This window comes from Amblyomma mixtum, chromosome 5 (assembly GCF_055824585.1).
Source record: "Amblyomma mixtum isolate Tamu chromosome 5, ASM5582458v1, whole genome shotgun sequence".
Classification (NCBI taxonomy): Eukaryota; Metazoa; Arthropoda; class Arachnida; order Ixodida; family Ixodidae; genus Amblyomma; species Amblyomma mixtum.
This window is the reverse complement of record NC_143016.1, coordinates 114,571,198-114,597,240: the sequence shown is the minus strand read 5'-3', so window position 1 is coordinate 114,597,240 and position 26,043 is coordinate 114,571,198. Positions and strand designations below refer to the sequence as shown.

The following is a 26,043-nucleotide window of genomic DNA, read 5'->3' as shown; positions in this document are numbered from 1 at the left end:
CGGAACCTCTTTCTCCGCCTTCTTTCTGTCCCTTCTTCATGGATTCCTCCACGGTGCTGTCCAGCTGTACATTGAAATCAGGCATTCACTGCGTTTTTCTTATGACGATAGCCAATTAGTGCTCTCCTAATAAGCCACAACCTTTTCAGCTGCGACTAGGTGGGTGCTACGCAGAGATTTCAAATGCGGCAGAAGTTGGAAAGTACCCTCCGTTGCTTGTGCAGCAACCAAATATTAGAGCATTCATTGGCCCGACTTGGAATGCTGAGTTCTAGCTAATTGGTGCATGTATCTTTACATCCTGTAACCTCCTGGTTTAACACGGTGATAAAGCAGTAAAGGGTGCCCTTAGTGTTTTAAAGGGAGCCAAAATGGCGACAGCGCCGACACCTACGGCGTTAAGCTCCAAGTTCAGAACAGGCATCCAATTTTATTCGGTGCAATAGGGGCACCATGATTTTAGAACTTTTGTGCGTGCGTGCGTGTGTGCGTGTGTGCGTGCGTGCGTGTGTGTGTGTGTGTGTGTGTGTGTGTGTGTGTGTGTGTGTGTGTGTGTGTGTGTGTGTGTGTGTGTGTGTGTGTGTGTGTGTGTGTGTGTGTGTGTGTGTGTGTGTGTGTGCGCGCGCGCGCGTGATAAAGATGCTGTGGTGGCAATAACCGACAGAAATGGAGAAGGTATGCATAGAGTGCTGTCAGTAATTTATTGCACTCTTTTGGAGTGGGAGTTCTACTTTCATTTGCCGCAGTCTTTGACGTCAACGACCAAGCGCCAAAGCGAGCACTCAGGGAAAAGAATATTTTGTTCTTCCGTGGTTAGTAGCATTCACGTCCATTCTTATCGCAGCACACTACAGAGCAGCGATTGCGTGACAGTCTTGTGAGCCCACGTAACATTAGGAGATCTAGTGGCTGGCTTCTAGTGCCATACTAAGTTGGAACCGAAACCAATAGTATAGACAAAAATATTTCGGTAATAATATTTCCTACCACAACGGGGCGTATCTTCACCGTTTTGTAGCAGCTAAGACCTCATTAAGAGATATCGTAAAAAAAAATTTCGGGGGAGCACTTAAGTAACCTTAAGTGCAGCAAGGCGAAAGCATTCGTGTCATCCTGCTGAGCTCTCTGGAACACTTCTGATTCTTCATTGTGTGCATTTGTTTGGTGTTATGCTCGTTATAACGATTTCGAGTTACGACATACTACACCACTGCACAGTTCATTCTTATTCATTATCTATGTTCGGTATATCCATTACAATTTCTCGTTCTATCTGGATATCTACATTTTTGATGACACCGTATACAGCGCAAAAAAAAAACAAATCGTTTGACACAAATTCGAATGTCGTACGTAAATTAGTTTCGCCGTAATGCGTGTTGTTTCAAGAAGTCACGGCTTGGGGAACCAAAGGTCTTTGGTGCGAATCCCTATTACGTGCTACGCTTTGATTCGAATTATAATCTTAGGCTCCGTAACGCGCTGAAACGTTTGATTCAATTCAATTCAATTCACTTTATTCACCAGACAGTTCTGGATGGTATCCTGGATAAAAGCTGCTAACGCAGCTTGACGAAGTCCAGGAAACCAATACAAGGCAAAGCGCACAGCATGTTACTAGTCTTAAGGCCATCAGTAACTATAAATGATATAACAATAAATGGTAAAAACACAAAGCATTGAACAGAGGCAGTAATATAAAAAAGGCATGAAACTCATAGCTGTAGAGAGAGAAAAAAAACGTAAGAACAAAGAGACAACTGAAGATGGCACATATTCAATCAACGAAGCAAACACAAGTAGCACACCGAGCTAAACAACACAGGAAATAATAATAAAAATGACATTAATAGTACTCAAGTATTTACAACGTTACAAAGTAGTTCCGTAGTTCCTATCTTTTATAGCCAGTGGTGTTTTGAAATGCGTTTAAGGTACGTGGAAGGTTATGAGCTAAAGACTAATTTCTAGTTGCTACGAAAAAATGGTATGACCCATACATCCCGATTTCGTGTGTGTAATAAAGCCTGGCGTAATTCTAAGCAGTCCAAAGTAGATAAATGATTTTTGACATGGGTAGCGGAAAATTGTTGAAGAAGTTAGTTGAACATTAGTTGAAGAAGTCGAAACAGGTATAGGTTGTCTACGCGGATGATGGAATGCACTTGGAAGGCGTTTTTTATTGGACTCGATTTTTCGAGATTTGCAACATGACGCAGAATTCTCTTTTGTATTATGAACAATTTGTTCATGTTAGTCTTTGTAGTCGTTGCCCATACTAAACTGCTATAATTTAAATGTGATTGGAACAATACATAATAAATTCTGATTTTACATTTTAGAGGAAAAGTGTCACGGCATCGCGACAGCGCACCTGTAACCGAAGAAAGTATTTTGCTACGGTGTTCAATATGGTCATCCGAAGTCAAGTGAGACGAAAAATACACTCCTAATGTTTTGTGCTTGCTGACAATATAAGTAATCCGTCCTTCAAATTTTAGTATGCCACTGTGGTGTAGATCTTTATTCTTAGCGCCAAAAATTATTGCTTTGGTTTTTGCTGTATTCAATTGAAGTCGATTTAAGCGACACCAGGTTGATAATTTTTCTAGAGCAACATTACACTTCTCTATGGGACACTCAACCTCAGGGCCAGAGAAAAGCAGAGTAGTGTCATCGGCATATATAATAAACTGAGTGATGTTTTCTATGTTAAAAATGTTAATGAGCACATTAAACACTAGGGGCCTCAGTACACTACCCTGTGGTACTCCAAGGCGGATTGGTACAAAAACAGAAATTTCATTATGTATACATACAGACTGATTTCTGCTGCAAAGATAGCTTTCAATTATTGATAATGGTTTCCCACGGATGCCACATGAATATAGCTTTTTGATTAGAATGATATGTCCAAGAAATAAAATGCTTTGCTGAAATAAAACCCCGAACATTCTACGCCAATTAGGTGGTCCACAATCTGTGTACCAATGGTACCACCCACTGGTCCCACTTGAACTAATAGGTTTGACTCAGAAGTTCGCGCGGACGGACGGACAGGCTGGCGAGCCATGAGCCTAATAACGACTCCGCCTTAAAATCCTGTCAAGTTGCCGCACAAAACTCATCTGCCGTCGTGCTTTTTGCGGTAGTTCCCTTTGTCTCAGTATCTCTCATTGCGGAGCAGTACGTGCCCACTTCTGCGTTGAGTTTGAAGCAGCCCCAGCTACCGTTGACGCAACATAGCAATGAATTGTTTCGTCTCTTCTAGATGGGTTGTTAACGATAGGAGAGACATTATTGAACAGTTTTCTTCCCTAAGATAAGTACAAATAAGTAGAGAACTCTTGAAAATCAGAAGTAATCACTCTTCGTTTTCCAAAAAAAGTTGCCTAATTGAAACTTGTGGAGCTTGAAACCATTCGGTCACTAAAACATACAACCAAATAATGGTGGCACCAGCAAGGTGTTGCTGAAGTTGTGGTTATCATATTGTTATGCAGTACGACCCGAAGAGCCCGGCCAATTGAACTTGTGCGGAAGCTTTGGGAAATTAACTCCTTGAATTCAGTCCATATCTCTCACACAATCATACCTCTCTCACTTACCTGTGAGTAGCGAGTAATACTGCCACACCTGCAAGTGACCTGGCCCGTCTTAGAACATGGGTGATAATTTCCTTGGTGGTGTTGTCCACACCGTTGAAAGGTTCGTCAAGCAGAACAATGGGAGGCATGGCAATAAGAGCAGCAGCAATTGACAACTTGCGCTTGTCTGCGTATCTGCAGAGGACACGTCGCGAAATAGCCGCGAAATCACGCAGACAGTTACTTGTGATCTGAAAATTGAAAGTGCACAGAAAAGTGCGTCGCGTTTCTTTCAATGCTAAACTTATTTGAAAGATTGCTAGTATTTATTAAGGTTTATGAACTGTAGGTTGTTGAGAATACTCATACTTCAGTAGCTTAAAGGCGTATCGAAAAAACATTTTTGTGTGTAGGAGTCTTCATCTTCAAAAGGCTCTGCAACTTAGACAATCTAAAAAATAAACATGGAAACTAGAACGCAGAGTCAATTATTACGCTCACTTTCATACAAACAGTTTCGCTTTCTGTCAGTTCCAGTTGCCTGGACAACCATGACGTTTCACACTGAGTCTGCTGCAGCGTGAGAAATCAAATGGGCTCGGAAGCTTCTAAGGAGACAAAAAAGTAGTTTGTTCTCGTCTCCATCACACGCCAATGAGTAGTGTGTTTACTTCGTGGTCACTGTTCACGTAAATTCCACGTAAATGATGTCGATTTTCTTTGAACGCTGTAATAGCTAAAATGCCCCTGGGGAAACACTGCAAATTTTAATAAATAAAGTTCTACACAAGGCCTCCCTTTGAAACTGCTGTGTGGCCGGAGGAGACAAATTAAATTTTTATTGAATTTAAAATTTAAATTTCGAGTACACACCCTTTTAAACTAGTATAAGCAAAGAGCACGAAATTGATTCATTCTTTGTCCTATTTTCGTAAGAATACACCACATTGGCTGAGGTAGTAAGCTTGAACACTATGCTTTGGCCACCCATTCGTGAAGAAGTTAGTGCATGTTACAAAAGCGTTAGAGGTCACTGCGCTCACCCGTACCGGAGTAATGCGAAAGCACTGACGCCTCCTCGGCAGTCGTCGCTTCTATTTGCTCCTTTTTGCCTCTACGCTTTCGTCACGCATTTGCAGTAGCATTTTCTGAAGATTCGGTGTTTGATGATGATGATGGTAGCGTGTCGCACATGCCGAAACACGCCCACAAAGCACACGTTCAAATACCGCGTCATCAATGCCCGAACGCAGTACCCGCACGCGCCAACGACGAGAGAGCGACTGGCGTAGAAGCGGCGCCAACGGCGCGAAAGCAGCGGGGGTAGGATCGTCGCCAACGGCGAGAGAGCGACTGGCGTAGGAGTGGTGCGCCGAATTGAAGGGGCCGTATACTCATTTCAAATTTTTTTGCTGTTGTTCTGACGTCACGGTGACCGCAAGAGGTTACGGCGGGCGCTCTCCTGTGCCACCGGGTGACGTCACATCGGCAACTTGCAATGACATATGACGTGACGTCGTGAGCTGTCATAGCGGTTACACCGATTAATCGCCACCACAGTCATTTGCTTATAATTGTTTGCCCAATTAATGCAACTCAATCAAAATTTTTCAATTGATTACTTTTCATTCATCACTTTGCACCTCTTTGCCCTTCTGCCTCTCTTTGCCGAGATCGACTGATTGACCGCCGATCGATTGATAGATTGCTGATGAATTTATTGATCGATGATTAGGAGATGAGCACTAAATTAATTAATCTATCTAATTAATCAACCCAAATTATCATTCTAATTAATCATTGACAACTAATTAGGTGTTGAATGTGTTCACAACCTTCATTAATCGTTAATTGATTGATTGGATTTCAATGCACTTCTATTATTCCCTCGTTTCATCTCAATACCCATTTCGGGATTCCAAATTCGGCGCAACGCGCTGGCTACGGCCACGCTTCCGGTTTTTCAAATTTAGCGCCACACGTTTCCCTGACTCCGCCCACATTTAGGACATTTTTGGCTCTAATTAATTAACTAAACAACTTATCGACATAATTCGCTTTTCGACATCAACCTCACATCATCCGATCGGTTACAACAACCATTCGTTCGGCGGTATCTCTTCTAAGTTGCTCACTACTACTGCGGACACGTTTTGCGGACACGACCTTGTCGACACAGCCTAGGAATGCTTCCACAATAATATCAAGCTCTTGGATTCGATGCTAGCCTCAGAGATACCTTTTATATCATCTTAATGAACCTAAAGAAGATTTAAAATATGGCCAGAAAAATTAAATATCTCCAAGACAGAAGCCTCGGATGTAATTTACATGCGTCGTCATTTGGCGGACAAGTATACCTTCATTCAGAAGGCTTGGAATAAGTCAGGAGATTTCACCCACAGCCAGTGCGCATTAATGCGCGGAAAACGTTGCTACAGATGTAAAGAAAAATGTACTGCCTTACTCACGTGTAGGTGCGGCATGGCTGATCAGCCAGCTTCTGCAAATCAGAGAGTTCTAGCATGACGTCCACCGCGTCACCGAGTTGCTGCTCGGAAATATCACGAAGTCGCCCGATGACTGTCAAAAAGCTTCTGGCAGTCATCGCCTCTAAAAGTCCTCCACTCTGAGGACAAGTACCGATGTAAGATTTCCACTGGAAAAAAACGACAAGAACACTGGAAAAGCATATAAATAATCTAGTGACATTGTTTTGTTTGGGATCTTTTCTTTGCTACGTTAAATAGAAACACTACACAGTGGCGACTGGGTACGCACCAGGGACTGGGAAACATAGTTCATCAAATGTGGACTGTCTATGCACCGCGAGGATTCCAGCCTAATGCTGAACTACTGGGACGCAGCGACAGCACAGAAGTGGGAAATAAGATGAGGTGTATGGTGTGGGGGTGTTCTGGTGCTGTATGCAGTTCATTTTGGCCACTTTCTACTCAACGCCCATGGAAAAGGATGGCATTGTGTGCAGCTGCATCTTCAATAAAGTGGAGTAACTCTTTTTTTTTCTGGGGGAGGGGGGGGGGGCGCAATCAGGGTGATGCTGATGATCAGTTAAAGAGCGTGCTATGACTTCATCGCTTTATACACGCCTTAGGAGTTCTCACATACCTTAAGAACGTGCAGATAAGCGATAACAACCAACTTTTACCTTCAGGTCACACTCGAGGTTACCGTTTTATTACTGCGCTTGCATTTTCACTGATATGCTCATGGTTTAAGTTGTTTAACAAAGAGGAAAACGTGTTGACAATAAACAAGTGACAGTTCGCTGCGCGATGTAACCTGTTTAGTTTCTCTGTTTTTTCATTCATCTTGCTCTTGAGCATCAAGACAGCGCCTCTATCACTGCATAATATATTAGGAAATTAAGTAAAAGAAGTTCTCGGGCAAGTTGGGATAACTCAGACGTAACTGCAGCGCTGTATTCACGTTCACATTAAAGAGGCACACAAAGGGACACCGCACTCACACAGTGTGCTGACGTGATGCAGCCAGTGCTCATGTGGACACGGTGGCAGCACATTTTCAGTCGGCGATTGCTTTGCTCTTACAAAGTAAATGGGCAACAATAAATGTATGTTCTAAAGGAGCACAAGCTACCTAGGTCCATTCTGTCACGGTATATCGCTTAGTTGCAAGCGACGAATCGCTAATAAAGGGACGTTCTACAGTACCGATAGTTTCCATCCGTTCAGGAGGAATGGAATAAATGTGAATGTAATCTAGCGGACTGTCATATAAGTGAGTAAGATTTTCAGCTGCTATTTGAAATATGCGAGTCTTTGTCCAAGGTTTCCGGGTTGTCATATCACTGCCTGAAGGCAGGACCACAGAATCAGGGGCTATATTGTTACAGCAGCACAGCTGAAATGCCCGTAAAAAACAGCGGAAGTGGTTTTTCTCATGGAAACATTCAGTGCTCAGAATTGCACAATATAGCTTGGTGCACTGTTTGTAGAGGCTACTGACATAAACGTAACTTTTGTTTTTACGCAGAACCTTTGTTTGCTTAATCCCACGCACGCGTCTTTAAAGTGAATCTAGCGGAGTCTTGTCTTACCTTGCGGACATCGTCGGACATGCTGCCTGCCGTGGAGTAGCATTCACCAGAGCTGAGGAGAGTTATCCCTGCAATCATATTGAGGAGGGTGGTTTTCCCGGAGCCACTTCTTCCAAGTAGACCAAGGCACTCTCCTGGCCGCACGGCCAGACTGACAGCCTTCACAGCGGCAAGGTCACCGTAAAACCTGGAAACGCCCTTTAAGACCAAAGCGTACTCCCTGAAGCTCGCTTCAGCGCATGCCGTTTCTACCACAGCCTTCTCTGCAGCAACGCCTTCATCCACTTCGCGGCTTTCGCTGACGCCTGTCTTGCAAAGAAACGCTTCAAGAATTTTTGGCGGGTAGGCGCACAAGATGGCAAAAAAGATCAATCCTTCTGCCAACATGATCGTCAGATCCGTCACAATGCTCTTCCTCGACAGGCTGAAGGGCCCAAGGACGTCCCATTTGTCCAGCGTGCTCTCCGAAAGCACTGCACAGGAAAGACGTCTCTTAACTCGACCTCGATAAAATATCATGCATTTACTTTCATAAGCAAGAGAAGTGACAGTGAACGTTGATTCAAATTAAGTAAGTAGTATGAAAAATCTAAAAAGAAGAATGCATGTTGGAAAACATGATCGTCAGATCCATCAGAACTCTTTCCCTCGATAGGCCGAAGGTCCAAGGGTGACCCAATTGTCCAGCGTGTTCTCTAAAAGCGCTCCACAGGAAAGATGCCTCTAAACTCGGCCTCGATAAGCTATTTATGCATTTGCCTTCGTAAGCATGAGGAATGACAGTGAACTTTCATTCGAACAATGCAAGTTTTACAAGAAAACAAAAATAAAAAAGTATAGTTTTGTGAACGAAGGACGTCAGTGCCCAGCTCCATGCCCATTAAAACAAAGGGGTTCATCTCTACTAACGCAAGGGAAATTTCCACCGCATCTCTCACTTATATTCGGCAATGGCCTGCAGGTTCGGACACAGGAAAATCTGAAAGCACCTTGACAAACCTAGTGGCGACACACAGTTTCATAACGGCGGCGATTCAAGACTCAATGAATATTACGAACAAGTTTACACACTTCTAAGAGAAAAGTACGGCTCGGAAAAGGCCTAATATAGCACATATCAAAGCAAACTGTCTCTACTGCTACGAAAAGAAATATGAGCGAAAACCATGTGCGTCAGCGCATTGCGCTCCGCATTACCTCCACATACCCTGCGTCGAGCACCAATTTTTTCTAGTTCAGGCGCCGCTTGCTATTTCTTTTGGAAAATTTCTTTCCTCGACCGTATTGTATGCTGGACTACAGAGAGCAATTTAACATGTTCTGCAATTTTAAGCCTCCACTATTTATTTTTTACTGGTATATGTACACAAATATGCACAAACCGCCTTGGTGGCCGCCTGTATATGTGGTAAGGGCGAGTATAATATAAGAGCTCTATTTATTCGATTACCTTTTATCCGTAGCACGCTATGAATCAAATGGCTAAACGAGGTTAGAAAGAGTGCATGGCGGTGCACGGGGCTCTTCAGGGTAAATAAATGACAAGGATGATGACGAGTAACAGCAAACCAGATGATTCAAATAAAATCGCTAATTATAATGGCCATGCTTGTGACCAGGAAAGGGCCCAGAAAAAGCTGCTTGTTTAATCAAGAAGGCCAACCCTTCCGACCAAAAAAGATCGAAATCTCTTTGGAAGATTAAAAATCTACCGGTTGTATGCTGCGCTCTAAATACATGTTAGCGAAAAGCTGCGTCATGCGTGCCTTCCCCTGCGGATGGCATAGATACTAGCAGAGGCTCACATTTACTCCTGCTTTCTAATGGCACAGAGTTGTCATGAAGGCATCGCTTCTTCACTAAAATGTGAAAAGGTGGCTGAAGCGTAGTAGTCATTTAGCGATAATTTCTTGCCTCTTTTCTCTCTAGAGTCAGTGTCAGCGACGGTCCTCGATGAGGTATAAAATAGCTTTTGAACACATTTCGTTTCCATCCTGAAATTTTGTTTTTCTCATAAAATAATAATCACCAGAGAAATTAATGAAGACATAAACGCTGTTGACTCGCAGATACAACACATTGTTCAGCGCAAGATTACCACTAGCCGGAAGCATACACTTCAGTTTAGACAGGGCCCTTCGTACACATTTGAGGACCTACATAAACTGTCATGGGAAAACATTACACCGCCTGCTGTTAATGACTGCCACTTGTCGAATGGGTAATGTGGGGATTCCGCAATCAAGTAAAATTTTTCCCTCCCTGCCTTTACTCTGTGGCAGTGCCTGTGAATAAGCTCCCATTTTCCTGAGATATTATTTACTGCATTGGCTTCATAATTATGTAACATACACACTGCAGTAACTATAAGAATGTTTAAAAGCCTGTACGCAAGAAAAATGTGGTTGTTATGGGCAACATACTGTTACAAAAACATATGACAGCAATGTGCACATTTTGTACAATGAGCCTCAAAATGTCATCTACAAGCAAACACATTTTGCGCGCGCTCACTAAGCACTGCACGCATCATGCGCTACTGGACACGCACTCTCGCAACAGTGTTGGAATCCTGGCCCAAGGGCGCTGACGTTGGGACACGCCGAGTGCAGGGCGGTGCGCGCCCCCACTCGAGTGGAGCGCAGCCTGACACAGGCCTCGCCTTCAACCTGCAGATTCACCGCGCGCAGAACGGTCAAGGTGAGGGCGACTGGAGGAAAGGTGGACAGCGCCACCCGTGGGAAGATCCTCTGCAGCATGGTGGTGCGAAGAACGTACGCCACGTGGAGAGTGGGAACTGCGTATTGCGAAGAAGCACACGCGCACAGAAATGTGATCCACTCAAAGCGAAAGAGTGTTTTTATTCTGAATATAAAAAAATAAGCAAACAAGAATAACACTGGCCTTAAGCGTGTGTATTCTAACGCTTAATTTTTTCAACACCAGGCAGTTTAAGAAATTTAAATAACTTGAAAGAATAAAGGTAACTGAATGCGCTCTAAAACAAGTATACCTTTTGGTTAAAGGAATATTAATCCAGTCTTCATATATTACCTAAAAGCGTGACACATCTCGTTATGTTGCTTCCTTAGCAAAGATGTGTTGAGTGTGAGCGCATTTCTGTATTCAAAACGGCTTCCTTCCGGCATTAATTTCCCTTGCTAGTGGGTGTCTGTCTGTCATGCGTGTTCTTCGTTGGCCGTTGTCATGCGCTGCATTTTACACTCAGGAAAATGACCAACAAATTGAAGTACAGCATCGCATCCTAATTATTAACATCAGCTTCAACGCAGCCAGCGGCTACAAAAGAAGGCTACACGGCTTTCTCAGGATCTCGCCATTTCAAGAACAATACATGGATCGGGGTCCTCGCCCTGTAACAAGAAGGGGAGTTTAAAATGCGAATGTTATGAGGAAGTTTTCTCTCTTCCGTTTGTAGCCGTTGGCTCTGCTCGTTTGTTTTCTTAGAAAATAAATACTCCCTGATTGAAATTCACTCCACGTTAAAATTTCCTGGAAGGATACCGAGGCTGTGAACATCTACGGAGGCGGGCGCCCCGACCCAACCGGTACAGAGCGCTGGGCCACCACGTGCTCGGAACATATTATATAAAGAATTACATTCACCTGCCTTGCTCGACTGAAACTGCGATAGGACACCAGTGGCGAGAAGTTCTTTTCAGTTCTACCTTTTTTGTCTATGCGTATGTTTTTCACAATACATTGTGCATATCGTTGTCAAAAATTGATTCTCTTTAGATTCGGTTTCTTTCTAGCACTTCGACCAAAAAAGAGGCTGAAATCTTTATGCCTTCAGTGCCGGACGTCGACGCTTTCTGGGTCGCATGCTTGAGAGCCCTGTTCTGGACGAAGAAACCAACGCTAAATCTAGGGTAGTCAGTGCCGGGCCATGGTTTCTGTGATCTGTGCAGTAGGGATTATTAAAAATCATAATGAGAACACAACGCGGTCCTAAACTGTCCTTAAATAGCAAACTTCAGCACACTGCGAGTAGCGCTTTACCGCTAGAAGCTTACCTCCTATTACGAAGATTATTAGGCACGTGGTGTAGGCGGACTGGGCTCTGCTGGAGAATTCGGCGATGGCATAGGACGACAGGACTGCTACCGGTGCAAAGCTGGCAATAGCGAGCATTAGGGCCCCTGGTGATAGAGGAAGCACAGAAAACCACCTGTGGGGACACCCGTTCATATCCTAAGACAAGTTTCCGGGCTGTCAATATTTCAACGCAAACAGGAAGCAAGAAAAATTAAACGAATAAGTTCTTTTTAACATCCTTGGTGTCCTTGGCCTGAGTGTTAGCATATATAGAAGTCATTCGGCTGCAAGAACACCAGCTCTAGAGTCATGGAATCTGTATCCAACATGATTTTTCTATTACGATGTACTGGATGTTTTAGCTGATTTGTGTCACGGTTGCAGAAAGGGCAGCGCGTTCTACGGAAGTTCGACTAGTGCAGGGCTACAGGCAGCTTTCGTGGCAATGTCAGCATTTCTGTAAATGCTCCTCTTTTCCAAAGCAATTACTGAAGACATCCAAGCAATCATTTTTATTTCTGTCGCCAAAAGGTGACAGAGGAGCTACAGAAAAAGCTCTCAGACAGCTTGGCTGAGCTGCAGCACCCTTATACCAGGCAGCAGTGACAGGCAACGAAAAAAATGAAAAAAAAAACAATTCAGAGTAAAATTATTAACACCTACCAGTATTTATGCGCGGTGTAGGAACCAACGTGGTTTCAGGCTCTCTAAAAGGGTAACTCGCTTCTTTTTCTTTCAGATTTGCCAGATGTCGAATATGACTTAAGTTATTTTTGGTTTCTAGTTTAAAGCGAACACTCAATCGATATTGGTATAAATCGAAGATTTTGATTATGCCAGTTTCACGAAAGAACGCTTTGCTGGTTGCTCCGCAGTCCGCATTAAAGACGTAGCGAAGAAACTTTTTTGGAGAACATGAATTTTTTTGTAACGAGGAATACGTTGCAGTGCCCTTAATGTGGGCACAGAACAGTGTGTTATATAGAAGTGGTTTAAGTGATTTAGGAAGAATGTATCTTATGCAGCCAATCGTGCCTGTTACCCTGGCTAACTGCCGGACAACATGATTTTTGTGATCTTCCGAACACATGTGCGAAGAAAATACTACATCTAGGCATTTGAAGTGATCAACAATTTCTATTCCTCTCGAGTTAAAGGTAATACTATTGTATGGGGTGATCGGTTTGTTTATTTGTGGAAGTATTACAGCTTTAGTCTTTTTTTCATTCACGCGCATATAGTTTGATTGTGACCATCTTTCCAGCGGGTTCATTGTCTTGTTGGACGATTGTATTTAGTCATGAATGTTACTTGCGGAGAAAAAATGCTAGTATTGCAGGCATATATGATGAACCTAGCATTTGGGCTAATGTTAACAATATCATTAAGGTAAATGTTGAAAAGTAGGGGTCCCAGTATGCTTCCCTGGGAGACACCAGAATAAATTGGTTTTATTTCTGAATATGTATTTCCTCCTGAGACCCGCGATGCATTTCAGTTCACAAATTTTTTGTAGGCTTTCAGAATAAGCTTATAGGAATACAAAGGTGGAAAGTTGGATATTTTTTCAACGCCACTGACAGTTTCAGCTCAGCACGACGTCGAAATTCCTATATATAGGACACCAGGACTCTAGCCGTATTTTCCCACCCAGTGTGCACTTCACAAATTACTTGAAGTATAGCAGTGAAACTTGTGCGACTAAGTATAGAGGTCACGATTGAGTTCGCCGTAATCAAATTACGTCGGACAGCAATTTTTATCATAGTCGGTCGAAGTCAAACTTTGGGGGTGGCCCACCTAAATTTGGAGGTCACCACTGAGTTAGCCATACTCAGTTAGATTAGTAGTAGTATGTACAAAACTTTATTGCACAAAATGGGACGGGGTTTATGGGTTGGGGTCTTGAGCTGCAGGTGGTGTTCCTAGGTACAGTATCCCATTGGTTCTTGCTGCCCCTTCGGCCCGCTCATCCAGCCCAAGCTTATCTTGCGGATTAGAGCTGGACAGAAGCTCCTCCCACAGCTCGACTGACGGGTTTGTAATTTTGTGCTCTATCGGGCTCGCCGACAGCCCCATGTGGAGTGGTAAAGGGTGGCTATCTCAGCGCACCACACGCATTCTGGAGTGTATTGCGTAGGCCAAATCTGACTGTATATTGCCACGTATCATTGTAGTGTTTGTTCGTTCACGCTCAAGGCTGCAGGAAAGGGCTGTTATCATTTTTGTTCGTGACGCGAGAAGCGACCAGTCTAATCTCGATTGATCGCAGCCATGAAAGGCTGCATCTAGGTTTTTCCAGATTACTGTAGATGATCTTGTCGTGCTATCTGGAAGTTTCTTTGCTGGCTTTAAATTGAGCGATGCCGCGAGCGGCGGGCATTCGTAGTTCGACGATTGACGAGCACGCTTGTTGAGCACGCGATGCAAGCGTTGAGCACGCGATGCAAGCGTTGAGCACGCGATGCAAGCGGGGTGGGCTTAGGAGCGGTCCTCGTTCAGAAAAATGGCAGACAGGAGAAAGTTATCGCGTACGCTAGCCGTTCACTGTCGAGAGCCGAAGTCAACTATTCGACGACAGAGAAAGAATGTCTCGCCATTATTTGGGCCACGTCCAAATTTCGCCCCTACCTATACGGACGACCATTCAAGGTTGTGAGCGATCAACATGCTCTGTGCTGGCTGGCCAATTTGAAAGATCCCTCCGGCCGCCTTGCTCGTTGGAGCCTGCGTCTTCAAGAATTCGACATAACTGTAGTCTACAAATCTGGCCGCAAGCATTCCGATGCAGACTGCTTGTCACGAGCTCCTGTCGACGCAGCACCCGAAGAGGAAGACGACGACGCTTTCTTAGGACCGGTAAGCGCCAGCAGTTTCGCGCAGCAGCAGCACTCGGATCCTGACTTGCAAAGCCTAGTTGATTATCTGAAAGGCAAGACCGCATCGCCTCCCCGAGGGTTCAAGCGGCAACTGTCGTCCTTCGTCCTTCACAATAATGTCCTCCTGAAGACGAACTTCGCGCCGAACAGGACAGTGCATCTTCTTGTCGTGCCCAAAAATCTCAGGCAAGAAATTATGCAGGCATGTCATGATGAGCCGACTGCAGGACATCTCGGGATTGCTCGTACGTTGCACCGCATCCAGGAGAAGTACTATTGGCCACGGCTAGCTACCGACGTTTCCCATTACGTGAAAACGTGCCGTGAGTGTCAGCGACGCAAAACGCCTCCGACTAGACCAGCCGGACTCCTGAACCCCATACCACCGCCAACTAAGCCCTTTCAGCAAATAGGGATGGACCTCCTCGGCCCCTTTCCGACCTCTTCATCAGGAAACAAATGGATCATCGTGGCCACCGACTACATGACCCGCTACGCCGAAGCAAAAGCGTTGCCTAGTGGTACCGCAACAGAAGTCGCAAAATTTTTTGTCGAACAGATTCTCCTGCGACACGGCGCCCCGGAAGTGCTCATCACAGACAGAGGAACGGCGTTTACAGCGGAGCTGACGCAAGCCATTTTAAAATACAGCCAGACAAGCCATCGGAGGACCACTGCCTATCATCCACAAACCAACGGACTCACAGAGCGTCTGAACAAGACCATCGCAGACATGCTCTCCATGTACATCGACGCCGAACACAAGACGTGGGACTCGATTCTGCCCTACGTGATCTTCGCTTATAATACTGCCGTCCAGGAGACAACCAGGTTTACCCCATTCCAGCTGGTATACGGCAGGAAGCCCACGACAACACTCGACGCAATGCTCCCGCACGTTTCAGACGAAGACAACCTCGACGTCGCCGCCTACCTTCATCGTGCCGAGGAAGCCCGAAGACTTGCGCGGCTTCGCATTCAAGACCAGCAGCACACCGACGCCCGACGCTACAATCTGCGCCGACGAGACACGCATTACAAGCCAGGTGATCGGGTTTGGATATGGACGCCAGTTCGCCGCCGTGGATTGAGCGAAAAGTTGCTGCGACGCTACTTTGGCCCGTACAGGGTTCTCCATCGCATCGGTCACCTCGACTATGAAGTCATCCCCGACGCCACGACAGCATCTCAGCGACGCCGCCCACGCCCGGAAGTCGTACATGTCGTACGCCTGAAGCCATATTATGAACGCTAAAGGACTCGAAGTTTCATTTTCCGTGTTTATTTTCATTTTAAAGCATCGAGGCGATGCTTCTTTGGAAGGGGGGTAATGCCACGTATCATTGTAGTGTTTGTTCGTTCACGCTCAAGGCTGCAGGAAAGGGCTGTTATCATTTTTGTTCGTGACGCGAGAAGCGACCAGTCTAATCTCGATTGATCGCAGCCATGAAAGGCTGCATCTAGGTTTTTCCAGATTACTGTAGATGATCTTGTCGTGCTATCTGGAAGTTTCTTTGCCGGCTTTAAATTGAGCGATGCCGCGAGCGGCGGGCATTCGTAGTTCGACGATTGACGAGCACGCTTGTTGCTTACGCCGCCACCGAGTGAGTCAGTTCTTTTGCGGGCGCAAGTCAGCCCAAATAAAGAGCTTCGTTTGCAAGTATTTCTGGTGTCTTCCTGACCGCTGGACTGCCGTCACTACAACGTGACAATATGTAGCGACTTGGGTATGAGTTTGTTTGTAGCCGTCTCCATGTAGTTGCCTGATGTCTTGTGAGTGTCTCGTGGGGAAGCGGGTATAATCGGCGTCCTAACTCCCAAAGCATGTTGAGCTCTATCTAGCTGTTCGGAGTAGTGTGGGTTTCTCTCTTGTCGTCGCTGGCTCGGTTTGTGTAACCTCGAACTATCGCGTCGACTTTAAGGTTTCCCTCCACTGCTCCGTGCCCAGGTGCTCATACCACATTCTGCTTGTTTTTGAGTTTTGTCGCCTCTCTGAGGAGGGTGCCGGCCTGCTTGCTTATTCTTCCCCTTAGGAAGCGTCTGCATGCAGCCTTTGAATCTGTTACTGTTGTGTAGCTCTTGTTGTTTCTGTTTGCTTCCGTGATGGCTAAAGCTACTGCCACCTCTTCCGCCGTGTCTATATCCCCAGTCCTAATTGACATGCTGGATATTTCTTTTCCCCGGTTGTTAACGACGGCTACGACCGCCGCTTTTCTGTCTCTGTACGTGGAAGCATCTACGTAGAGGACGTTTGATTTCTTTGCCAGGTTTCGGCCTAGAGCTCTTGCCCTCAACCCGGTTATTTTGAGTGTGCTTTTGAGATGGCTTTGTTGATAACAGTAAAAGAATACTGCTGGTATTTAACGGCTCGGGACGAAGTCATGTATTACTGTTTTCTAGACGGCAGGCCTCCCGTTTCTGATGAGACTGCCGAAGCAGTTTTGCAAAGAATTGCCCAAGGCAACAAGTCGGACGATGGCCTATCGGATAGCGACGACGACGCTGCTGTCGATCTAAACTTCAGTGCAGCACTTGAGAATAAATGCACGGACGAAACCAGCGATGACTTAATAGTGACCTCCAAGTTTATGTGGGCCATCCCCGTAATTTTGCCCACCGGGCCTTCAAAATTGCACTTCGTCCGAATTACACCAATATTGCTTCCCAATCTAACTTAGTCAGAAGGCTCAGTCAGGTTGGAAAGCAATTTTTTTCAAATTTGGTCGAAGTTGAATTTCGGGATTTCAGTGGGCCAAATTTTGGGGGTGGCCCACCTAAATTTTAAGATCGCTATTGGGTTCGCTGTACTGAAATTAGATTGGACACCTATTTTGGTGTAATTTGGACGAAGTGAAATTTTGAAGGCCCGGTGGGCCAAATTTCGGGGGTGGCCCACATAAATTTGGAGATCACTATTGAGTCATTGGTGGATTCGTCCGTGCATTTATCCTTAAGTGTTGGACTGAAGTTCGGATCGACAGCAGCGTCGTCGTCGCTATCCGATAGGCCATTGTTCGACTTATTGCCTTGGGCAATTCTTTGCAAAACTGCTTCGGCAGTCTGATCAGAAACGCGAGGCCTTCCAACTAGAAAAAAAAATAATACATGACTTCGTCCCGAGCCGTTAAATTATAGCAGTATTCTTTTACTGTTATCAATAAAGCCATCTCAAAAGCACACTCAAAATAACCGAGTTGAGTCCCAGTGTCCAACGTATTGGACACGCGAAATCAAATTAAAAGCAGAGAAAAGTGAAAGCGTGTAGAGTTAAAATTCTGATATCTGCTTGTTCCCCATTCTATTTTTGTTCATATAAAACCAAAAGTTTGCTCTGAGAATTGGCAAAAATGGCAGAAAAAATACTTAATTTTCGGCAGGTGCCGTACCCTCATCGCGCCACTGAACGCTGCCATTGTCGATGTATTTTGGCGGGAAAGTGAATAAGTTAATTTCAAAATCGATGCACAGATTGCACCACCAGTTGTCCAATGTATTGGAAAATGGCGTTTTATGAAGATGAATGCTTTGTTGTAGGAGTACTGGCTCAATAAATAAGGTCCAATATATTGGACAAATTGCGATAGACGGGTCTCGGGAGGATATCTATGTTGACAGTTTGTTTCGTTTTTGACAAGAAAGGTTTTATTTTATTATCCAAAGCAAAGAAACAACTTTAAGATTCGGATAGCCTTGCAAATTGATGCAAACTGCTCTCTTCTTTGTGACCCCTACCTCTAACTTCGGGATCCATGTAGCAGATGAGGAGGGAGCGTCATTTCTCAATAACGCGGTAATATGTGAATAACTTTAGGCTCCAACGTGTGTTCTTTTGCATAAGACATAATAGCGGCGATGACGTGCACTGAGTCATTTACGCACGTGCAGCGAACACCATCTTGAAGCTTCACTGTTAAGGGCCTAAGTGGATACAAATTAAAACAGAACAACGTTATAGCAACAGGACAAGGGCAAAAAAAAATCACCTGAATTGAACCAAATAAAATTGAGAGCCCGGAACATTGTCTTGTCCTTTCACAGGAAAAGTGCACAAGAAATGTTCCACGACAACGCTACTTAGCAATGGAGCCAAGGTTACAGAGCCGAAAGATGTCTTTTCATTCTACGCATCGGAATACAGGCCCCGGCTAAAGTTAACAGTTCACTCTTAAGCCATAGTATATTTTACGACACTCAGTACTTACGGCATATTTTTAACATAAAGGCCTATTTTCAATGTTAGAGAGTCCTTTCTTGTAAAAAAAAAAACTTTGCGAGGCACGTAGTGTAGCTGGAAGATACCGGAGATTGCCCCAGCTACACTGCTTAGCGAGAATGCCAGGCAGCCGTTTCGAAGTCCAACTATTCGCGGAGTGATTTAAAGAAGCTGCGCTCCTGTGCCTTTCTCTTCACTGCCAAAAAAAAATCTCCCGCCGAGTTTAGATTCTTATGGGTTGCGATAGGGAACTAAGTGTCCATATTTAGCTCCAAATGATAAAGTCAAGAACTCGTCATTGCCTCTAGGGAGCACCAAATGCTTCTAGTTCTAAGCAACATAAGGAAGGCGCGCTAAAACCTGACAAACTGCCCGTTGGCCCTTGCAAAATCTACGGCAACTTCATCAGCACACTGCACGTAATGGGCCGGAATGGCAAATGAATTTCCTGGTGGCAGCAGTTTGTTATTATAAAAATTCTCGCACTTTTATTCGGTTCCGCGCATGTATCTCTTCAAATTTTTCTGAGCTTGACTTAATGTGTTTCACTGACTACTGCAGTTACCTCTAATTAAAGGTGTTTGATGTGTCGATAAATAACAGGAAAGGAAAGAGCAATAAATGCAAGAGCAATAAACGCAAGTACATCCACACTAAAATATGCTATAAAAGCGAATAAATGAGCGAAATTGTTCATTTGCTAAATGAAAAGCACAAAATAGCATTACAGGAACCACCGATGAAAACGCTGCCAGCTGAGAGACGCGTGCTGTCCGAACATTTTGCGTTACGCGTGAAGCTCTTCCCGTGAAGCCTGTAGAATGTTAATAATTTTTCATTTAGGGTAAGTGACTTGGTGACAGTTAAGCTCGCACCTGTGGTGGTGTCGTCGGGCTCGAAGAACAAGAAGTATAGCACCAGGCAAACAGTCATAGGGCACGCATAGAAAAACGTGTCAAAAGCCAGGTCGGCGAAGACCATGAGCCACCGAGGGACGCCCGTCATGAGGAACAACGTCCTCGCTCCGCTAAGCCTTTCCAGCGCTGGCTGAAGCGCGAAAATGGCCACCAGGAACCCGAAGGCCACGGTCGGTACCAGGCACCAGAAGAACCGATTGCGTGCAAGCTCCGGCACGGCTTCCGTAGGCCACGTCTCACGAGGCCTGCTTTTGTTGTAGGTGCGTAGTGTGGTGAGGATGCGAGCTCTGGTGTCACCCGAGTACACCTGGTTGAGCGTCGTCGTTAAGAGGTTAAGGCCCACGGCTCTGCTGATGGGGCTGTACGGGCTGTACCAAAGCTCGATTCTGCAAAGACAGTATTCCATGGTTATAGTTACTGTGGACCTAAGTTAATAAAAAATATCTGTACTCATATTGCTGTTAACGAGGCAACGAAAGGCGGAAGTTTCATGTTAGCTACACAATTTTGAACTTCCCACTAATAAGAACGGATCAGTGTAGCCCATCTTTAAAAATTGCTCGCTCGGTCATTAGATTACCCTGCCTTAACCCCTTTCCTCCCAGACCTTTTGTGAGAGATAGATTTCAGGGCCCTAGTCTAATACACATAATGTCGCAGCAAGGCAATAATGCGCGGCGGATAAAAAAGAAAGTGCACGCCACTAAATCGGCAAAGAGAGGTTAGGATAACGGTGGAACGAGAACGCGGCTCACTCGCTACTACTGAAGACGCCGCCGAAGGCGATCTGTGTGCTGTAGTGGTCGTATCGCTTTTGCGCCATAGCCCGCAGCTCGCGGTGGGCGTCTTTCATGAGAGTCACTCTGGCACCTTGCTGCCTCAGCAGTGACACGAATCGTCCGGCGAAGTCGCTGGGCTCTGCTTGCAGGAATACACTGGTGTCGGGAAACTGGGCTGAGACGCGCAAATCGATGCTCCTGCGCAGAACAAATGCCCAGGGAACGCTAAACCCGCGATTTCTGCAAACGTAATAGCTACTTCCGAAAAGATGAACCTGCCAGAGTGAAGCTGGGCTGTAGAGCAAATGTCACGCAAAAGCGCTCAGTCAATGCCATTCATTGACAGCTACAGCATGGGCTCTTATTGATGTTGAAGATCAGTCGGTTCGTTCTCCGTTTCTACAGGGTGTTTCTCTATTATTATATACAGATTGTATTTAGAAGCCTTGAAAGGTAGTCACATGGGATCTGCGGAGGTTGACTGCATAGCAAGGCGGTCATTGTAAGAGGGTTAACTCACTGCAATTTTCATATCAGCCTATGGGGTCGAAATTTAAACGCATAAATGTCGGAAGCGAGCCCCCTTTTTTTAATTTATGAATTCGCTACTTGATTCAATGTATCCAACGCCAATAAAATATCTTCAAACTCTCCTACGGTTGGCTATCCGAAGTAGTATTTTCATTAAATGGTGTCTGTGCAAGTAGCGTCGTCTTGGAAATCACGCCAACAGCTTGTATGTCTCAAAATGCATGAACTGCTGAAATATTTGCTGCAATAAAAATCCCAGTGGCCGCATATTTAGCGAGGTGCAGCATAGGAAAGCCGTCCAAACGAGTTTTAAAAAGCATGTTTGTTAAGTTTGGTTCGTGGACGATAACGGCCTATTCCAACACTTCAAAAACTGAGCTCATCTTCGATGTGGGCAGCCTTCAACTTCGCACTATAGCCTTTCTCCCTAAGCCATAAAAGTGAACACACGCGATACTATAATGATGTGATTGCATCATGTATACCAAACTAATGAGAAAGGATTTTATTAGAAACACAAAACAAATATTGGATACTAAGCTAGCGTACATAGTAACTTAGACAAAAAGTTCTTGTAGCTGCATTGCCAGGCGTAGGAATAATTTTAAAATCTGCTAGAGATATATTGTGTGCTTCCGAGTACATGTGCGCACTTCAAGTGCAAAATTTTAGGCATAATGAGAAGGAAAGCAAGACTGACTTGAAGGCAACGATTATGTGTTACTATGAAACCAAACTTAAGCACTAATTGAAGGCGCATTTCGTCCTCAGAAAAGCTCCTCATAAACTCCAGTAAGTAAGCTTTTAACCAGTTTTCGTAAGTGATGGTATGCTCTCGCCGCTTGCATACCAATCAGATGGTTCCTTTCGTATTTCTTGTGCGTGTATATGCGCTTACAATGTACAGGGCTATTAAGAGATGTACAAAGTTTTTTGGTTGTCGTATCATGAAGAAAATTGAGAAAGCAGGCGAATAAAAAAATATTGAATCCTAAGGAGACATGCTTGCTCGATACTAAAAAATATACCTTACTGACTGATGGGGCAGCGTACAATTTCTTTTTTTTTTGGGGCTAATCCATATCCCGAAAACTGTTAGTCATTGAGTGCGCATGGCGCAAAGAAGCGTATAACTCACTTGAGGTGACGCTTGTCTCTTGCGGTGAAAAGCTTGGCGGATGCCATATAGATTCCAAAGGAAAAGATGAGGATCGGTACCAGCCAACCAGCGACGAACACGAAGTTCGATCGGGGGAGGCAAGAGAAGCGCTTGGCCAAAAGAGCGACGAACTGCTCCTCGGGGAAAGGGCTCCTCGTCACCGGTGCGCACGCAGTCTTGATGGTCCCATCTGGGATATGTAGCCGTGCGATGCATGCACGCATGTATTGACATAAATGGACAGACACGTAATGCAAGAAAGACATTAAACTATTTTGAGTGATTAACGAACGGAATCTGTAATCATAATACGGCTAGATCGGCAAAAACCAGACAGAAAATAAATTTAGCTGTCGTTGATACACGAAGGCTGAGAGGCATCCTTGACGCCTACTCAAAAAAGCTAAGTCGCCGAGCTTCTGCTTTGAAAGTTCAACCACGTTGCACGCAGCACGTACACCACAACGGGAGTTTTAATATAACTAAAGGAGTGCCGCACTGGTTAAGTCTACATACAAGCTAACTTTAAAGTTACACCCAATTGAAGGAAACTTAAAAAGAACTTGTGCTTAAAATGATGTAGGACACCGGAAATTTTGCGCGGAAATTACCACGGCTACTGCCAGCCTAGTATGAATCAGACACCGTTAACACGAGTAATTTCGAGCTACTTTAGTGACATGGCCACTATCGAATATGAAGTGCAACACGTATGATGATAATCTTCACGAGAAAAAAAAGCCTAAAGGAGCTGTTATGTTCCAGTTCCACTTTTTTGCCTCAACAAATGCAGCTGGTTGGGAATTGGTTATTTGGTTCGAGCACGCAGTAGTAAAAGTTCTTCCAAGCTGAAGTTTCAGTTCACTTTATATACTGCTTGGCGGTTATTTTCACCCACCAGTGGCACCGCGGAGTGCGTGTATCTGCGCGTTAGAAAGTTATTCCCAGCGCGCAAAGCACAGAACACCTGGGCTGTCTGCGGAAAGTAGAATGGATAAATAAACTTGTATTTAAACTATACGGCTCATCCTTACGAGTGGTGTACAATAATTAGGACATTTGCAATGTAAATACTGAAACTGCACATGCATTAAGCGCAATGGTTCAGCGGCCAGTGGTATCTCTTGTATAACACACGGAACTAAGGCTCAGGTTGTCTCCGCAAGACAAGCGGCGTCTGTAGTAGTGCTTGTCAAATTGCCTCACTGGACGCTGACGTAGCTTGCAGAGAGGACAACGTGCAGCTAACGGCCCGATGGGTTGACCCGCCTTGACCACAATTGCACGCCAAGTCCCTGCTGTTTAATATTCAGATACAACATGGTGGAGTGCGAATATGGCTTGCCGCCACTGTGTGAGCTGTGTCCGCGCATAACATGGCTGACAGGACTCTAACATAACCCAGGCGCGAGCCACGACAACGCCGTTGCATTAAAGCAGATACGCAGGCTCCGAGCAAAGATAGTTCGAGGAGTACGCCGAGGTGTTAATCAAGGCAGAAAAATGACGTCTGTTCCGAAATATCATTAGCGCCATTGCGAAATAATTGCGACAGCTACATTGCCTAACGACGCCGCACCTAAACCCACACCGCGGGGCGATGGATCTTTCCTAGAAGCCGCCGCGGTGGCTCAGCGGCTATGGTGCTCGGCTGCTGACCCAAAAGACGCGGGTTCGATCCCGGCCGCGGCGGCTAGAATTTCTTTGGAGGAGAAATTCTAGAGGCCCGTGTACTGTGCGATGTCAGTGCACGTTAAAGAACCCCAGGTGGTCGAAATTTCCGGAGCATTCCACTACGGCATCTCTCATAGCCTTACTCGCTTTGGGACGTTAAACCCCATAAACCATAAACCATAAACCATCTTTCCTAGATGCGTAAATCTCCCGGGGAAGCTTTTGGCACCTAAATGTATCTGTATTGTTAAGCGTTTAGCCTAATGTTACCAGCAGTTTCTTCGAGGCAAGCTACGCGAAAGATTTCAGACCACTCTTTTCGTACCATTGGCTAGTTTAGGACAGGTTAGACGAAAAAAAGTTTCGTGATCACATCACACCAGCCTTTCCCTTTTACGCCAGTAAACCCTGCAACAAAACCATGCAAAAATTACGCATGGGGAAACATTATTCACCCCTTTTTCTGGGACGAAGAAAGATCAAGAAATGCGTGCTACAAACAAAAACCCACACCCTATTGCCATCCCACCCAAGAACTCGCCTTAATTCCAACTATGGCTTCGACCGTGAAGTGGTTCTGGGTCTTGAGAGGGGAAGTATCAAAGTCAAAAATTTTGCACATAGGAGCTCACTGGAACTTAGCAGTGAGCGCAACCTATTTTAAGCGCTGTAATCTTTACGAGACCTAAACGAGGAGATGGAACAAGCACATGAAGGCAAATTTCTTTTTCATTCCTCATTTTCTTCCCGCAGGCTGTGCAATACACCGAGTAAAACAAGTGACGTGTGCGGTTAGTCGTAAGTAATGTCAGAGTAAAAAACTTTTGCATAAAATTGGCAATTTCCGGATTTGACACAGACTTTTAGGTATTTTACGCCAAGAGAAAAAATAGTTAGAAAACATGAAAATAGTACTTGTCATGCACAGTTATGAAATAATCAATGAATGGGCTAACTTTTTCCCCTATTATACTGCTGAAGACTGTACAACTGACCAGTACCGGTAGGTACTGACATGACATGACAGCCCATCCGCTGACATGACAATGTTTCTGGTTCCGTGACAACGTGAAAGAAGGCGGTCAGTACAACACATAAGGGAGCCTTTTTCTACCATTTTATAACTGAAGTTTGCGACCACACGATCGTGTATACGGGAGCACCGGCGCAGTAGTTACCGGTAGCCCGACACTGGCGGAGACTTCTTAATCGAACTAAAGACGAAAGAGAAGAATCCTACCGTTCGGCTTTTGAATCTTTCCGTAGTCGGGCTGACAGCGTTCCATAATCCTGTGGGAAACAGATATAACGTTATCACTAATGAACACAGTTTATATTTTAACTGCGATATAGGCTCCCAAAGCATCGCCGGGTGGCGCTGCTGCGCCTGATGTGCAGCGCCATCTATGGGAGAAAAGTAAAAACTGGGGCGCTGCTCGCTGCTCGCGCTGCTTTCACCACGCTTCTTTGCACGCGCGCTTCCTTGCACGTGCGTGCGCCCGCGCTGTCGCGATGTGTCGCCTGCATGAGCCACAATAAGATCGTTCAGACTGACGCGCAGTACTGCAATGCAAACTTAATTAAAGGGGGGAAACTGATTAGTCGCGTCTACTGTGTGGAGCAGACGGTCGACGATGAGGAGGCCCATTTGACTGTAAAATGCGTTTCTCGAGTGAGTATTAACGTCGTACTGTATGACATGTAACTAGAGGTAAGTCCACGGTATAATTATATGCTCGAAATATGCGAAGTACTATCAGCTCTGAGAAATAAAGCGAGACACTTGTTGATCGTAGTTGTCAGTTGTTGCATGCGATGCGCAGGGCGATCCACTTACGTGCGAGTCGAAAGGACATGCGACCAGGCAACAGTTCGTCAACATTCTACTCCACCTTGGGGGAACCCCCTAAACATTTCACCACCATTGTTCACACTTGCAAGTGCGACCTGCGGGTCGCCTTCATGCTTGAAACGAAAACATTGCTTGCGCGCTTTCGAGAATTTCGTCTGCTTTGACCGCGTCTCCTGCACTCGCGCTCGGTGCGATTCTCAATGCACTACGGTGACCAGGAGGATGTCGTGACGGTATTGATGTGCACTGCAGTCGTATAAGCGTCATGATGACAGCGACAGCGGCGCGCTTCTCAGGGCCGGCCTGCCGACC

At 45.2% G+C, this 26,043-nt stretch overlaps 1 protein-coding gene across 1 annotated transcript in view; it reads right to left on the bottom strand.

The window, feature by feature from the left end:
* Nucleotides 1-10,181: 10,181 nt before the first annotated feature.
* Nucleotides 10,182-26,043, bottom strand: part of LOC149343399 (ATP-binding cassette sub-family A member 17-like) — a 58,069-nt gene continuing 42,207 nt past the window's right edge. Inside the window, exons 14-19 of the mRNA XM_089546955.1 lie at nt 25,120-25,169; nt 22,185-22,395; nt 20,492-20,713; nt 19,695-20,122; nt 11,706-11,831; nt 10,182-10,465 (exon numbers count right to left, since the gene is read on the bottom strand). Coding sequence (XP_089403081.1) covers nt 10,182-10,465; nt 11,706-11,831; nt 19,695-20,122; nt 20,492-20,713; nt 22,185-22,395; nt 25,120-25,169 — 1,321 coding nt within the window. The remainder of the gene's footprint in view (nt 10,466-11,705; nt 11,832-19,694; nt 20,123-20,491; nt 20,714-22,184; nt 22,396-25,119; nt 25,170-26,043) is intronic.